The sequence below is a fragment of the Camelus dromedarius genome, chromosome 16 (assembly GCF_036321535.1).
Source record: "Camelus dromedarius isolate mCamDro1 chromosome 16, mCamDro1.pat, whole genome shotgun sequence".
NCBI lineage: Eukaryota > Metazoa > Chordata > Mammalia > Artiodactyla > Camelidae > Camelus > Camelus dromedarius.
Window position 1 is genome coordinate 46,485,281 of NC_087451.1, and position 15,947 is coordinate 46,501,227.

Here is a 15,947-nt window from a genome sequence, read left to right on the forward strand (position 1 = left end):
CCTTGGAGGGATGCCAGGAGAATCAGAGCAGATAATGCACCTGAACAGGCTTTGAACAGGCACTGTCCACTCGCTGGCCACGTTTGCATTCTCGCCAACACCTAGTAAGGGGCCCAGGCACGCAGCAGGTGTCTGGAAATAAACTACTTCATTCAGCATGTCTGAATTCCTGTTTGTTCAAGGATAAAGGAGACCTGGTTTCTGCCCTCAAAGAATTCATAGTGATTTTAAGGGACAAAACAGTATGACAGGTACTGTAACCATGGTTTGGCCTGGGGTGATGGGAGCACAGAGAAGGGAGGCCAATTTACCGCAGGAACCCAGGCTTCTCAGTAAAGGTTTATTGAATGATTGCTTGTGGGCCAGTGGCATGACCTCTGCATGGTGCACTGCAGGGAGAGAGGCAAAGACGGCTCTCATCCGCCAGAGAGGAAGAGAAGGGAGTGGGAAGGGGCAGGCTGAGAGGAGTCAGGACCCTTGGGTTTCTGATCCTGTGTGATGTTAAGTCCTTCTAAATCTCTCTGAGACTTAGTTTTCTCATCTGGCAAATGGGGAGAAACTATTAGCTGTCTAACTGATTCACAAATTCCTACAGGGAGAAAAATTAGATAAAAATGTAACTGTATCTTGTGAAATACTAGAAACTGCACAGATTTCATAGGTCATGATAAAGAAGAGAGAAAAAGAAATGTGTGTGTGAGTGAGCTGGCACTGCACATACACGGTCATGTTTAAGCCTGCTCTTAGGTCAGTAGTAACAAGTGTGATTGCCTTTTATGGAGAAAAAAGCTGAGGCTCAGAGAGGTTAAGAGACTTCCCCAAGGTCACACAGCATACAATCGGCAGATGTGGGATTGGAACCTAGTATTCCAGACCCCTGAGGGTGGCAGAGGATTTGGGGACGAACAGATCTTGGAGACAAAGGGCAGGGACAATTCTGGCCTTTGTTGGAAACACCCCACATCTCAAAGCAACTGTCAGGGCCCCAGCCTGAGCAGACCACAGCAGAGCCGGTTGGCAGTGGGAGGCCACATGCAATAGGTCCATAGGGCACTTACTGGCTGACTGCTTAAACCCCTTGGCAGAGTGGACGATGACGTGGAGGAAGCCATAGAGTCCTGGAGACTCGTCGTCTGCAAAAGAGAAAAGCCCCCAGGGAAGGGGGTGATGAGAGACCTGTTTCTTCCCACCTCACCCCAGGCTGGCCGGACACAGGGTGTGAGACAGTCTGAGCCTTGGTTCGACAGCACCACCTGGTGGCCAGATGAAGAAATTTCCTGAGAGCATTGCTTCCTAAAATGGGAGCTGGTGCCCCTTCTCCCTCCACTCAGCCTGGGCAGCCAGCCCACACCTTCCTCCTGGGCCAGGGATTTCATCCCATTCCTGGGGGCACTTTCCCTCCCACTCTGAATCCTGCCTATCTCATGGCTGCCCTATTCAGTCTAGCCTTTCAAAGTGAAACAACATCTATGTAAGTCAGTCACTCTGCCAAATGAAGATAAGGTCCAGTTCTGCCTCCTCTTTGGGAAATGGGGGGCAGATGACCCTCAACGGCAGAGGAGCTTGCCTTCAAAATCCCCTTTCCATAAAGTGTGCCCCTTCCCAGCACCCATGACAGCCAGATTCCACCCACTCCAGGCCAGCTCCCAGCCCCATCACAGCCCTCCCCTGCTCAAGAATCTCCCATAGGCTCCTGGGTTTGAACAACATACTTCCTTGCTTGGCATTCAAGGCCTTCTAAGATCTGAATCCTGGAAACTTCCAGTCTTATTTCTCATACATTACTCTAATCCACCTACCCTCCTCCCACCCTGGCCCCACCACCATCCTGCCCTGAGCCTCAAGTCTTCTGGTTCCATGAATTGACTACTTCATGAACCTATTAATACCACGATCCCAGTGCACCAGGGTGCCAGATACTTCTCTCAAGCCAGAGGTGGCCAGAGAGGAGCTGGGGCCATCCAGGGACTCAGCAGAGAACAACCCTTATTCAAGCTGTCTGTGTACCTGGCAACTGAGTCTTCCCAGCCCAGCTGAGCAGAGATCAGCCATTTGCAGCCAAGTGTCTGGTGAGGTCTTTGTGGAAGGCCCCAGCGACGCCCCGGGGGCTCGGACCTGTTGATTGAGTAACCTTTGCTCCAGATCTTACCGTCTTTATTGCTGGTGACAGGAATGTTGTGTACAGTCCTAAGTTTGAAACAGGATCCCGTGAGCACCTGGAGCTCCACTGAGCTCAGGACAAAGGCCTGGAGATCTGTAGGAGGAGCCGAGAGGGGAACGTCACCACAGGTCCACTGGGACCTACTGCAGGAAAAAAAGCTTAGCTCTGGGGGCAAAGTTGGTGATTGAAAGGGAGGGAAAGTAGATGCTCACCTGGGGATGGTCCTGGTGCTGCCGGAGGGGTAAGAACGAGAGAGTCTAACTAGAGAGGTTCATGAATGTGTGTGTGAAATGGCAAGAGAAAGAGACAGGCTCTGGGTCCAGTCCTATTGCTAATTCATTGTACACCTTCAGCAACTCACTTAAATTCTTTGGGCCTCAGTTGCTCAGTAACATCCATTAAACGCCACCTGCCCTGGCACTACTGGGAGGGCTAAAGAGGAGACACTGGGCATGAAAATGCAAAAGGCCCGTTGCTGCCCTGGATAGAATCAGGGCAGTGTAGAGTCAGGGCAGGACTTTACCTTTCTTCTGGAGCTTCTGAATTGCTTCTCTCCACTCTGACCTCTCATAGTCCGAGGACAATAGGAACAGGTAGCTCTGAAGAGAGGAGAGGGAAGCTCAGTGAGATGAACATAGTCAGGCCAAGCACATTTTTGGATTTTGGGGCCCCCAACAAAGCTCCTAGCCCAGGTACCCCTAGGATTGGAGAAGGTGGCCGGGATGAATGCCTTCCTAGGAAGTTTAGTGACGGGAGTGGCCGTGCCAGTGATGGCCAGCAGAGGGCACTGGCTCCACAGCAGCAGGGAGAAAGAGTCCAGGGCCAGAACCATGGCAGCCTCCTCAGGAACTGGGGGCTTGAGTCCCTGGTTCTCCCAGGTCAGGGCCAGGAGCCATAGAGAGTGGGCAGCCCTGGACTGAGACAGGGGGCTGTCTCTGTCCCATCCCCATCCTTCCTGACCTTTCCATTCCGATTGTGGATCCGAAATGGGATTGTGGGGGAATTGAGCAGCAGCAAGAACTCATTCTCAAACATCTTCTTTTTGAGGCGCTCGATGGCCCGGCTCTGACCTTTGTTGGCTTTCTGCAGGGGACAGAGGGCACAGATGGTTTTCCTCACACTCAGACTCCACTTCTCACCCAGTAGCTCTACGTACAATGGTCCTCTGTATAGTCATCATTTTTTCCCTGTATTTCATGATAATTTAATATCCTGGGGGGCCTAGCTGGCCGTGGAGAAAGCGGCCTCTCCCAGGACATGCTAATTCCTAAGCTAGTAAATGACTCCCCTGTGTGTGCACCTTTCATGTGCAAACCAACACTACCATCACCATTAACTACACCAAGCCCATATTTCCTCTGCCCTAAATAACCCGGGGCAACTAGACATGGTCACTCTAGCCCAGAGCCTGCTGACTTATTCAAACTAGCCTTCCTTGCCCTGCCTTTCTTTCCCATGGAAAACACAATCCAGGCTCTGGGTCATGCATCCTCCACGCTCCTTCTGCCTCTTAACCAAACCCGGCGCTTTCCCAAGAGGCTCTGCTTGGCGTGGTGTGCCCCCTTCTCTTGGAAACTGTAAGTAATAAAAAAATCTCCCAGTGGCATCAGCCTCTCCGGGTTGGCACTCAGTCATCTCCATAAATTAAATTAAGAGACATCTGGCTGAAAAACTACAGACACCTTTCAGCACAAAGCCCCCACTCTTGGCCTGGGACACAGGGCCATGTCCAGCCGGGTACCCTGCCAGGCAGCTCCTCACCCTCCACCTCAGCCTCGTGGCATTATTATTCCCTGTTCTCTGACAAGCCGTTCCCTCTCGGCCGGTGTCCCTTTCTCCTCCAGTTTTTCAAGTTTATATTTTATAAAGGATCCCTTCCCTTTCATTAACCACAATTATGCTTCATGTCTCAGTTCCAACGCCATCCTCAAGCTCCACAGTTAGAATTCGTCCCTGCAGCATTTTTTTTACCCACTAGACTGGCAAAATTGTAACAATTGCTCACAGCCGGTGCTGTGACAGTGTGGGGGAGCAGTGACTGTGACACACTACCAGGGGGAACGTGATCGGATGCAAACTTCTCAGAGGTACATCTGGCAATGAAATGCACAAGCCCTCTGCCCCAGACACCCCCACTTGTAGCGAATCTACTGGAGAGAAATATGAGTGCAGATTGAAGAAACAATCTAAACACTCAAATACACTGTTGTGCAGTCAAGCAACAGAACAGGATGTTGCTGCTCAAAAGGATCTGCTAGATTGAACTGCAAAACAACATGTGTAGTCTAGTCTCATTAAAAAAATACACACATACACATGAAAAAATACACATACACACACTAGCATAAGCATGGAAGAGTCTAGAAGAATACACCTCAAACTGGTAACAACAGGGAGTCTGATGATCAGTTTTACTCTATACACTTTGGTATTGTGAGCATTTTTTGTTATAAAAAGCCAGTGTTACACTGATGATTAGAAACAAATTATGTTAAATAATATCATTCAAAGAATAAATTGCTGCTTCTTCAATGACTCAGAGAACAACACTGTGCCTTCTCCAGTGACTCCTGTCATGTTGTGTCACGTGCTGTGGTCACACACGGGACTGTCTGCCTTCTCCCCTGGACAAGGAGGTCTATAAGGCGTCTGGCACATCCCTGGAGTCAGTGGCCAGCGGAGGTCAGTAAGCATGGCTTCAACTAAGCAGAAGGCCACGTCTGCACACCTGGGGCAGGAGGAAGGGCCCGAAGCCCACCGCTCCCAGGACTGGGTGAGAAACATGAATGCAGGATGCCCCTGAGGTGGGGGTGGTGGGCAGAGCCAGATGGGGAAACAGGCTCAAATGAGGCAGGGTGGGGCCTGGCCGTTCAGGAGGAGGACACCTGTGCTGGGCAGGGTGCCCCCCGCAACCCCCACCCCAGTCAGACCCTCAGTCCTAGGACATTCCCCTGCTGCAGACATCCCTGGGGTGATTACTGTGGTCTTCCTCTGTTCAATGAGAGACGTCTGAGTTGAAAGTATCCTTAGAGGCCATCTGTTCGTATATTCCTCAACAATCGTTCACAAAGCACCTGTGTACTATGTGCTAAGTACTGGGGCATAGAAGTGAAGAAAACAGCCCCCTTATTAGAGTTGAAATTCTAGTGAGGAAAAGAGAAGGCTGCTTGTGCAATTATGATTCAGTACCAATAAACTGAAGCACAGAGGTAACTATCAGGAACCAGGAAGCCAGGCGCCCAACCCAGACTATAATGGGCAGACATCAGGGAAGGCTCACCAGGGGAGGTGAAGTCTAACCTGAGCCTGGATGGGTGAGAAGGAGAGACCAGGCCAACAAACCAAGCCTCTCCATGCCCTTCCTCCCACTCATGGAGACGGCTCCTCCTGGGGTGCTTTCCTCTAGCCACTGTTTTCAAATATATGAATTTAAGGCTATACATTTTCCTCTAAAGAGCACTTTGGCTGCATCCCTTAGGTTTTGCTATGCAGTGCTCTCCTTTTCATGAAGTTCTAAACAGTTTGCAGTTTCCATTTTGATTTCCTCTCTACCTTGAACGTTTTAACTTCCCAGGCATATAATGAACTACCGTTGAGTTGCTGATCCTAATTTTACTGTACTGTGGTCTGTGAACATGACCAGTATGCTACTGATTTTTTTTTAATTTGAGATTTCCAATGCAGCCTAATATATGATAAATGTGACTGTTCTATGTATATTTGGTTTGTTGGCCAACTGATTTGTTGGCCTGGTCTCTCCTCCTCGCCCATCCATGTGTATTAGACAAGAGTCTCATTTCTTTGTCAGGACACAAGCTTCTGTGTGTTTTTAGATCAACTGACATTCAAAGCCTCTGTGTATTTATTTGCCTAGTTGATCTGCACATTTCTGAGAGGACTTCCAGGTCCTTCCTCTTGCTTACATCCTGTTTCTCCTTAAGAGGGACTTTTTCTTCTCTTGCTTTTTCCTTTTCTACAGTGTTTGATATACACTGTTCTCCAGAAAACTTCCCATAATTAACCCCACTAAATTCTGAGCACTGACTGACTCCTTGGCTTGCCCCTCATCTGTTCAGTACTAATCTCCACGGACAGAGTCTTTCCCTGGGTGCACAGATGTATCTTGAGGGTTATAAAGAGAGGCCTCCCATTCTTGCATCCTGCTTTCCTTGTCAGACTCCCAAACATTACAACTTCCCCTCCCTCCACCTCCCTGGCACACCCAGTTCAAAGGGCCCCCCAGAAAAACAGCCAATTTCCCTGTCCCAGCTAATGCCAGGCTCTGCTCACTTCCTTCTGAATTTCACTCTTAAGGGCAGAGATCTTCATTTTCATGTCCTCCAGCTCGTGGTCTGGGAAGGGGTGCACCTGGGGGCTGGCCTCAGACTCCTCAGGGGATGGAAACACTAGGTCAGCCAAGGGGATGTACCACTTGCAGTCATATTGCTGGTGCTTCCTGCAAACAAGTCGGAGAGAGAGGTGAGCCAGAGGGGAACTTGGATCTTCAGGCCTGAATTGCTGGAGCCAAAAACCACCTGAGAGGGATTTACTGAGAACTTGTCACAGGCAAGAATGATCTCCATGCTTGAGAAGCCCAAACCAGGAAATGCATGTGGAACAATGATAGTCAGGTTCTAGGGTCAGGCAGCAGTAAGGGCTCTGGACCTTGGGCCTGCCGGTCTTCTGGCCCAGGACGACTGATGTTCTTAAACAGCCCAAACCTCTAGGGTATGATCAAGAGGGGTCTCATGCTTCCCTATTCCCCACCCCACACTCTCCCCTCCCTTCTAGCCTATCTACACTTGGTTCATATTCATTATCCTTTGGGCTAGAGCTAGAATACAGATGCTATTTTGAATGCCAACTCTTATCAATAGAGGTCATGGGGTCCTGAGTTGAGGATTATAAAGCCATATCCAAGTTTAATGGGAAATAGTGCCATGGTCGATTAATAATGTCTGCCATGGGCAAAGGACTTAAGGCAGTAGTAGTAATGTATCCGTATGACTGCCACCTCTGCTTTAGAATCCTCTCAAATCTCATGAAGTTCCAGGAAGTCATCCTCTCTATGGAAACTCATAACAATCCCTCCTTCTGTCACTTCCCCCAGGACTTTGGTGTGCACCTTCCTGCAGCACTGAGCATACAGCTTGCCTCCCCTGGCACACAGTAGGTGATAAGGAAATATAGGTGGAAGAACGCAGGAATTAATACTGAATAACCTTTCTTGCTTATGACACAAAGAGACCCCTATCAGTGGGTTTGGAGATGGAGCTGAAGCTTTTGAGTCAGATGAAGGTTCAAATCTCATCTCCTACACTTCCAGTTTGGCGACCTTGGGCAATTTATTTAACTTTCCTAAGCCTTTTCTCTCATTTATGAGATGGGGATAATAATATCTACTTTGTGGAGTCACTGGGGAGATTAGAAATAATATATTCCAAGCATTTGTCATGGCACCTGGCATGGCATAAGCACTCAATAAATGGTAGCAGCAGATTTAATGAATATTCACTCAGTTGCAGTTAGCAAAAATTGAGAGATGTCTAATAAAAGGAGAATGCTTAAGTAAATTATGGCGTATCCACTTGTAACATCATGCAGGAAAGTAAAATGATGATTATGAAGATTAGACAGCAACAGGGAAAATGCTTATGACGTGAAAGGGAAAAAGCAGAGCCCCAAATTGGGTATTCACTCTGATTACAAGTATATGAAAAAACATAAGAACATTTAAAAAAAACTGGAAGGAAATATAGCAGCAGGAGACTGATGCTTATGTTCGGGTGAGTGATGGTTTTTTTTTTTTTTTTTTTTTGTAATTTGGTTGTATTATCTTCATAATTAAAACCATGATTTATTTTTAGAAAGAGACTATGAAGTAAAATAAAATTTAATTAATATGTTTTTTAAAAAGGGAAAAAAATGCAGATGGCCCCAGGTTGCTGAGAGGCTCCACAGGGGGCAGGGTTTAGTCCCTCCTCCCCATCATGTACCCCGGACTTGCACACACTCACCCCGCTGAGGTCTTCTTTAGCTTGGCGCACAGTAGGACGTCTGTGAAGAGGAAGACGTGCCGCAGCTTCCGGGAGCTCTCCGACACTTCCACCAGGAAGCCGTCCTTCACCAGCTGCCGCGTCTGAGGGAGATGGCACACCCACCCCGCCTGCTCAAGGTGCAACAGCCCAGGGCCCAGCCTGCACTGGTCCAGCTGGGGCAGAGCTGGGGGCTCCAGGAAAGGACCCCAGTGCGTGGTGGTTAAGTGCACTGGCTTTGGGGTCATGCACTGGGGCTGGAATCCAGACTCTGCCACTTCCTGGCTGTGCTCTGGGGGGCAAGTTCCCTGACTTCTCTGAGTCTCACCCTTAGCATCTGTAAAACGGGGATAATGATATTTGCCCCATAAAGTAGGAGTCCTCAAGGTGGTGTATGTAAAACAGCACAGTGCCTGGCATGTGATATGTGATCAACAAGTGGTAGCCCTTCCCTGCAGCTCTCAACAGCTCACACGGGGATGGACCCACCCTGGGTATGAATACCCCCGCCCACTGACATCCAGAAACCCCCCAACCCTGCCTAAGAAGTTGATCTGGTTTCAGTACAAACTCGACCTGCAGACCCACTCAGGCCTGTTTATGCTGCCTCTGAGGGGATCCCTCAGCCACCTCCAGGCGGATGGGAGGCCCTGGGCTTCCCTCTGTGGGCCGTCCCAGTGTCCTGGGGAATCTGCAGCTGTCTCTCACCTGGGCTCTGGCTGGTCAAGAGCATTCTGCTCCACACAGGACTTCCAGAGCCCCCTCCCTGCCACCCTCAGGGCCCGTGGGCTTCTCCGGGGCTGTCTCGGTCCGTCCCAGGCTTCCCTGTATTCTGCGCCATGGGACCTACATATGCTGCAACATGTAGGTGAGCATGCAGAAACTGCACACTTAACATGATCCGAAACTGGCTGCATTCTAGGGCCTCTGGAGACCTTTCAGATGTCCCCAGAGTCAAACAAACTAGTGACACTCTAGGGTTTGCAAACCAGGGCTGGGGGCTGCACACAGGGACAGCTCTGTATGCCCCATTAGTCACTCTCTAGAACCTGTCCCTCATTACTCCCTTCCCCTAGGAGACGCTGGAGGCTCATAAATGTCATGAAGGAGCATGAACTCAGCCAGCCTTCACTCCTAAACGCTGCTTAATTACCTCTCCTGAACAGGAAGCTCTGCGTGGGGGCCAGGCTGCTGACCGGAGCCAGTAACTGTGCCTCTGGTTCTTCACATTGCTTCCCCTCACTGAGGTACCCCCACCCTTCCACCAAAAAGGGCCCCCAGGGAATGGGAGCTGCTGCACCACATTCAGGTGCTCACTTGGGACAGTCCAGCCACCTCTTTGTCAGGCTCCCCAAGCTCCCTCAGCCTGAGCCATTATCTTCCAGGGGACCCTGAGGACATCATACTGTCCAGAGCAGGGTGTTGGCATTCAAGATAGCCAGAGCCCTGGTGTGGGGGTCAGCGCATGAGGCTTGCAGACAGATAACCCCAGCTAAAGAATCCATTTCTGACACTTATGGCCAAGAGACCTGAAGAGACTCTCCAGGCCTCAGTTTCCTCGCCTACCTCAGTGGACTATAATGAAGATTAATGGTCACCGGACTTAAAGTTGTCAGCCCAGGACCTGAAGGCCTCTCCTTGGCTGGGAATGAGGGATCAGGGTTGGGGAACCGTAGGGCATAGGGCAGCGGTGCCTGTGCATGCAGGAGAGCAGGGATGAGTGATCTGGTCCCCCACACCCTCGTCAGCCCAGGTGTGACGCTATGCTGGTTCCTGAGCTCACCTCCCCCTTGGGGGTTGTGACCGCAGTCCGGCGGGGGTCAATGTCCTCATTGATGCTGGAAAGGAAGTTCTGAGAGATGCGGAGCGCATCCTGTAGCAGCGGGTAGTCTGGGTGGTCCACAGGTGTGTGCTTCAGCAGGTCCTGGGAAGGATGGAGAGATGAGTTGGGGGGAGCAATTCTGGGGCTTAGTAAGAAGACAGTGGGGAGTGCTCAATCCTCACCAAAACAATTCTGAGTGGGCACTAAGGACCCACATTCTAACCTGGTCCTGCCTGCAAAATCTGAACTAAAAACTTAGGGTCAGAGCAGCAGGGGTGAGGGCAGTGGTACCCCTTTATTCCTGCTGCAGTCATTATTCTTCCCCCCCGGTGGTGCAGGCCACGTGGAGTCTTATCTCCCCAAGCAGCTGGGAGAGATACACCCCTACTCACCCCACAGCTGCTCCAAGGACACTGGAGGCCATCAGGCAAGGAATGGGGAGGCAGGAAGTGTCTGCCTCCCAGGGAGCATTTGGCCAGAAGTCAAGCTTAGAAGCCAAGCTATTTTTAGGCCCTGGCCCCATCAGCATGGTTACCACAGGCCAGGCAGGTGCAGTCAGGGCCCAGGGACCCTCTGCCCAACTCCCCAATGGGCTGTTCTCAGTGACTCCAGCACCTGCCCACCCTGGGCTTGTCTCCCACCCAACTCCTAACCTGCCCCTGGCCATTCAGTAGGGAGATACTCACGTGTAGGACCAGGGTGCTCCTGGTGACTCGGTCAATGGGCTTGTAGAGCAGAGCTGTTGGAGGAGGTGGGTCAGGAGACAGGACAGATGAAATACTGGGAGCAGCTTGAGACCTTAGGGACCAGTCTTATCCCCCGACCCGCCTCCCTTCCCTGCATGGACGCCCACTCCCAGGAGGTCAAAGTGGGTTCCACAGCAGGTCACATCTCCATTTTCATCTCGGGGCAGGCCAGACAACACCAAAAGATGGACACACAGCCCTGGGGGCCCAGATCCCCTCCCACGTACCTCCTCATCTCACCCCCCACCAGATGGGATTTCTTCAAGGGCCGTCCATCCCCCAGGCCTGTCCTGACCTGACTAGGCTCAAAGCAGACAAAGATGCTCCTCTGTACCCTCCATGCTGAATCACAAAGCCTTATCCCAAAGGGCTCCAGTGCACTTAGGGGCACACCTGGGACCCCAGAATGCAGGAAGGAGACACACTGTTTCTCCAAGGAGGGCGGCTCCCCCACACCTGATCATTCTCATATCTCCCTGGCCCCAGGCCTGGCATCACCGGCTGGAAATGGCAGGCTTCATCTGACCCACACAGTTGCCTCATCTTCATGAGGAAGACCCTCCTCCATGGCCTCAACCCCGAGTCAGAACAGGACAGGCTGAGGGCCAGGGAGGCATGGCTGATCTCCACAGAAAGGCTCTGCTCTCCAGCTAGTGGCAGCTGAGGGGCAAAGATTTCCTAAAGGAATTCTGGTGGGGCTTTGGGTAGGAGAGCCCCTGGAGAGGCTGGGAAAATGCAAGCTCAGCAGGCAGGGTCCTCTTCAACCACACCCCTCGGCGACCAGGACACCAAATGAGGATTGCTGGGATTCAGCAGGGACAGGTGGAGGCGGCAGCTGGCTAACGGACTGACACTTTCCAACAAAGCTTCCTGCCAGCAGCTGTGCCCTTCCCTCCCAGCAGGGGTGGTTCATCCTCATTCCTGCACCTGGACGCCTCTGTCCATGGGGTCATGACCTCTGTCCTCCTCCCACGGGAGCAGGAAGAGGCACGATGCTGGTCTGGGGAGGAGGATCCTAGAGTGGGTATCCTACAGGACCAGGCTGTGACAGGTCCCAGAGCTGACACTCATGCCCCAGCCAGCCCCCAAACCAAAGAGTTCCCCAAAGTCCTAGATATAAATACCGCTGTACACTGCTAACTGGACACTTTTGGGAACAGTCTGCTGGCTATGGAGTAGATGCAATCTCAGTGGTGTGCTCCAAGCCTCATCAGCGGGCTTTGCTTGGCTGCCTGTTAGCATCACTGGGGAGCTCTTCAAAGATACAGATTCCTGTTTCCCCCTCTCCCATCAACTAAACCACAAGCTCTGCTGGGAAGAACCTGGGGATCAGCATTTTTAAAAAAGCTCCTTTGCTGATTCTGACTTGTCCAATGGTTGAAAAATCACTCCTTTATGCAAATACACATACTATGACTTAGTTGTAGCCCTTTGTTAATTTAGCAATTTCTAGAGATCCTCCTCATGGGCTATGGAAGCTAGAGCGGACAGAACCAGGCCTGGGGTCTCCTGGAACAGTGTGGTCACAGCCCAGTTACCAGCCCAGGAGGGGGCCGGTTCTGAGGCTGTTTAGGGTACCCACCTGTGGCTCAGCCCATCTGCAAGGGGAAAACCACACTCTGAGAACCCCAGAGACCAAGAAGAAGTGCAAGTTCAGCAGACACCTGCCAGGATGGGCCCTCGAGTCCCCACCCAGGGAAAGCTGATACAGTGGTGTCAGCTCCCTCTGTCCCTCTGCCGAGTCCTGGGAGGAAGAGGTTTCTGACTAAGCTCAGAGGTCTGCACAAATGGCAGGTTGGGTTTCATTGGGGCTATTAATATGCCTATAGTCACCTCAAGAGTCCACTTGACTGTGGCCATGGAATGAGTCCTAATGCCTCAGCCCCAGGTGGGAGGAAGGGTGGGGAGAGGCAAGTGCAGGGAGAGGGCCCCAGGGCCACAGTCAGATAAGGAGGGAACCGCAGAGGCCCTGAAGTTCGTGCTCCCCAGGGCACCTGCGTGCCTGCTGCCCCTGAGCCAGCAGGGTGAAGAGCCCATCTTGCCCCTCCCCTGTTCCATGGCTCCGGCAGGCTGGCCTGCTCCCTGCCTCTGCTTCACCCACTCTCCCCGCTCCTCACCGTGTGGTTCCTATTTCTGGAACAGACCCCATTCACCAAGTTGCAATGCCCATCTTTCCCTCTCCTCCAGAAAGCCCTCCCCGACCAGGACAAGCAACACTCCCAGTACCTAAAAGTCAAACCCCAACACAGGCAAGCTGGCATCTCTCTAGTTTGCTGAGTACTTACTCTGTGCCCAATGACACTGTTTTACATGCGTTATTTCCTTTAATTGAAAAGGGAAGCAATGATCACTAGCCTCATTTTACAGATGAGGAAACTTCTCTGAGGCACAAAGAAGTTACATAACTTGCTCACAATCACAAAGCTGTAAGGGGCAGCTGGGTTTTGAATGTAAGTCCACCCATGCTCCTAACTTGAGCTGCCCGCTTCTGTAGGGGAGGGCAGCACCTGCGAAAGCTTGGCGGCCTTTGGGAGGATCCTGGGAAAGGTTCACGGGATGGAGTGGGTGAGCTGGCTACTCCTGTTGCCTAGGTGAGCCCCCTCCCCAGGGGCCTGGGTCACACACGACTTCCTATGCAACCCCACCACATTTGGCACAGAGCCTTGCAGACTGGGCACTCAGCATATAACCATTAAGACAGAAAACCGCAGCGTGAGCCCCAAGTCGCGCAGTCTCCCTGGGACTCCAGAACCAGCACCACTTGGAGGGGCTGAGAAGATTCTAAACAGTGTGGTCAGCAAGGGCTCACTCGTTCCTGACCCCTCACTTTGAAGCTGACTTCACTGCAGGGACCAAAGAAATCCTGAACTCCAGGTCACAGGCCTGTTTCACTAAAACTAAGCTTCCTTTTGGAGAAGAAAGAGGAAGCAAAGGGCTGACTGTTTCCTCTTTAGGGAGACAGAGTTGAGTCTTGACCAACTCCTAGACCAGACCAGAAAGGGCATTTCCCCACAGAAGAAGAAACTGGCAGATCTTCGAATAAGTCAAGTCCAGCTCTCCTCCTGACCCCAGCCTGTCAGAATCTGAGCTTCTGCCCAGTGACTAAAGTTCCCACAGCTGTCCTGCTGGGACAGCCAGAGAGGGGCTCTCTACATCAAGAGTGGTCTTCATGAGCGCAGCCTGTGAAGGTGTGGGGACAGCTGGTCATGCACAGCGGTCTCTGGGAAGAGCCCAGGAAACCTCCGCATCACTCCTCTAGCAAGCTGCCACCCCCCTGAGCGCAGCTTTCAGCAAGGAGCTCCAGGTTACCACGGAGATGTGGAAGCAAAGTGACTGAGAAGGGGCAGAGACAAAACACCTGGTGGGAGGGAAGAAGTCCTGAATCCAGCTGCCTGCCACAGGGGCCCAGAGAGGCTGGCCTGGAGGCAACACTTGGTCCTTATGCCCCTGCGAAAGGCAGCCTGGGTCATTCCTAAGGTACCTCTCGTCTCAGAGGGCAGGGCCTCCCAGCTTCCAAACACCTCCCTGCCTAGGCCTGCATCAGCCTCTTCTCAGCAAGAGCCTGGCTGGTAGCACATGCCTGTCCCAGGACCCCTCCCTGAGGGAGCTGCAAAGAGGATGCACTGGCCAGCCCCCTAACCTGCACCGTCTGCATTGTACGTGCATTGTACACATGGTGGGTGTGTGACCTTCACAAAGCAGCAGCCTGCCACGCCCCCCTCTCCCACCAGCATTCACTGCCGACCTTCTGCCCTAAGTGCCAAGACCTCAGCTCAAGGGTCTCCAGTGACTAGAAACTAACCCCCGGAGAGCAATCCAATTCCTTCCTGATCTCCCAACCCCATCCACGCTCTCCCACCGCCGCTGTTCAGAGAGGAGAGAGCGCAGGCAGCATGTGCACTCCGAGCACACAATACCCTGGCTGCTCAACCTCCTCTCCTCTCTCCGGAAACAAAGAGACTCCCAACTTCTCCCTCCGGCCCAGGCTGGCACCCTCCTAGTCCAAGGCACCGCTGGCCAGACCATCTGTCACACTCGGATCGGCCCCTGCCGACCCCTCTCCAGCCCCTAGGTTGCCATCCCAACAGGTCCAGCCTTGCCACTTTCTCTCCTTAACAGCCTCTCCAGGAAGTTGCCCATAGCCTCTCAAGCTAAGCCACTAATTCCCCACAGATCCTTGGAGGTACCTGGACCCTTCCAGCCTGGTCCTTCCATTTCTAAGCCACCCTGCCCTGAGTGGCCCCCAGACTTCAACTCCAGGCTCGAAGCTGGCCAGCACGGAGTGAACACAGATCCAGCCACTTGTGCCCCCTCCCTTCCCTGCTGCCCTCTAAACCTTGACAGCCACATCTCAGCCCACTCCAGCCAGCCCCAGGGGTGGGAAGACACCACCTCCCGGGAGAGGGGGCCTGGGTTACCATAGGTGCAGTTACAGCAGAAGCGAATGATGAGGAGAATTTCCATGGCAGCCTCGGTCCCCGCGGCAGGAGCGTGTGGCCATCGCTCCCGACTCCCCAGTTCCCATCAGCAGCGTGGCCACTCAGCCACCTTCCCGGCTGCTGCTGCTCAGCCTCCAGAATCAAGCCGCCGCTTCTCAGTGCTCCTCTAGCAAGGGGGAGGGGAGGGGAGGGCGGCGCGCGTGGAGCTGGGGAGGGGGAGGGGGAGGAGGAGAGCGAGCCGCCTGCCGGCATCCTAAGGAGCAGCACGTTTGTAGCTGGCCAGCTGCCTGGGGACAGAGGCTGGATTTCTCGCGTGCATGCACTCACACACACTCACACACACGCCCGTGCACACAAGCAGGGCACTGCGCTCCACAAAGCCAGACAAAGGAAGGTGACTGTTATCCAACCCATCCCCAAAGTACCTTCCATAGTGACTGATGTGTGGCTGTCCTTGGAGTCCTTGGGACCTTTCACTTTGAGTTCCTGCCAAACAGAGGAGAGGAATCACTACCTGGCCTGTCCCCTGAGCCTCCCCAACCCCCACTGTGAGCATGGCAGGAAGCAGGGCTCTGAAATTGGGGATGAAGATATGAGAAGAGAGACAAAGACCAATAGGCACAGGCCTCCCTCTGCCTACAGAGTTCCTGGGCCACACCTATCACTTCCTGGAGCCTCGTGGGGTCCAGCAGCTGATACAGGCAAGAAGGCATGGCTACCGGTCCCAGACAGGACTGTGCTCCT

At 52.6% G+C, this 15,947-nt stretch overlaps 1 protein-coding gene across 3 annotated transcripts in view; it reads right to left on the reverse strand.

Moving 5' to 3' along the window:
* ABR (ABR activator of RhoGEF and GTPase) overlaps window positions 1-15,947 on the reverse strand; it is a 172,687-nt gene that overhangs the window by 39,960 nt on the left and 116,780 nt on the right. For all 3 annotated transcript variants that reach the window (XM_010978926.3, XM_031468485.2, XM_031468484.2), the window contains 9 exons: window positions 15,629-15,689; window positions 10,705-10,757; window positions 9,980-10,120; window positions 8,179-8,300; window positions 6,452-6,617; window positions 3,122-3,244; window positions 2,685-2,760; window positions 2,150-2,254; window positions 1,059-1,133 (listed from right to left, as the gene is read on the reverse strand). In XM_010978926.3, coding sequence (XP_010977228.3) covers window positions 1,059-1,133; window positions 2,150-2,254; window positions 2,685-2,760; window positions 3,122-3,244; window positions 6,452-6,617; window positions 8,179-8,300; window positions 9,980-10,120; window positions 10,705-10,757; window positions 15,629-15,689 — 922 coding nt within the window. The remainder of the gene's footprint in view (window positions 1-1,058; window positions 1,134-2,149; window positions 2,255-2,684; window positions 2,761-3,121; window positions 3,245-6,451; window positions 6,618-8,178; window positions 8,301-9,979; window positions 10,121-10,704; window positions 10,758-15,628; window positions 15,690-15,947) is intronic.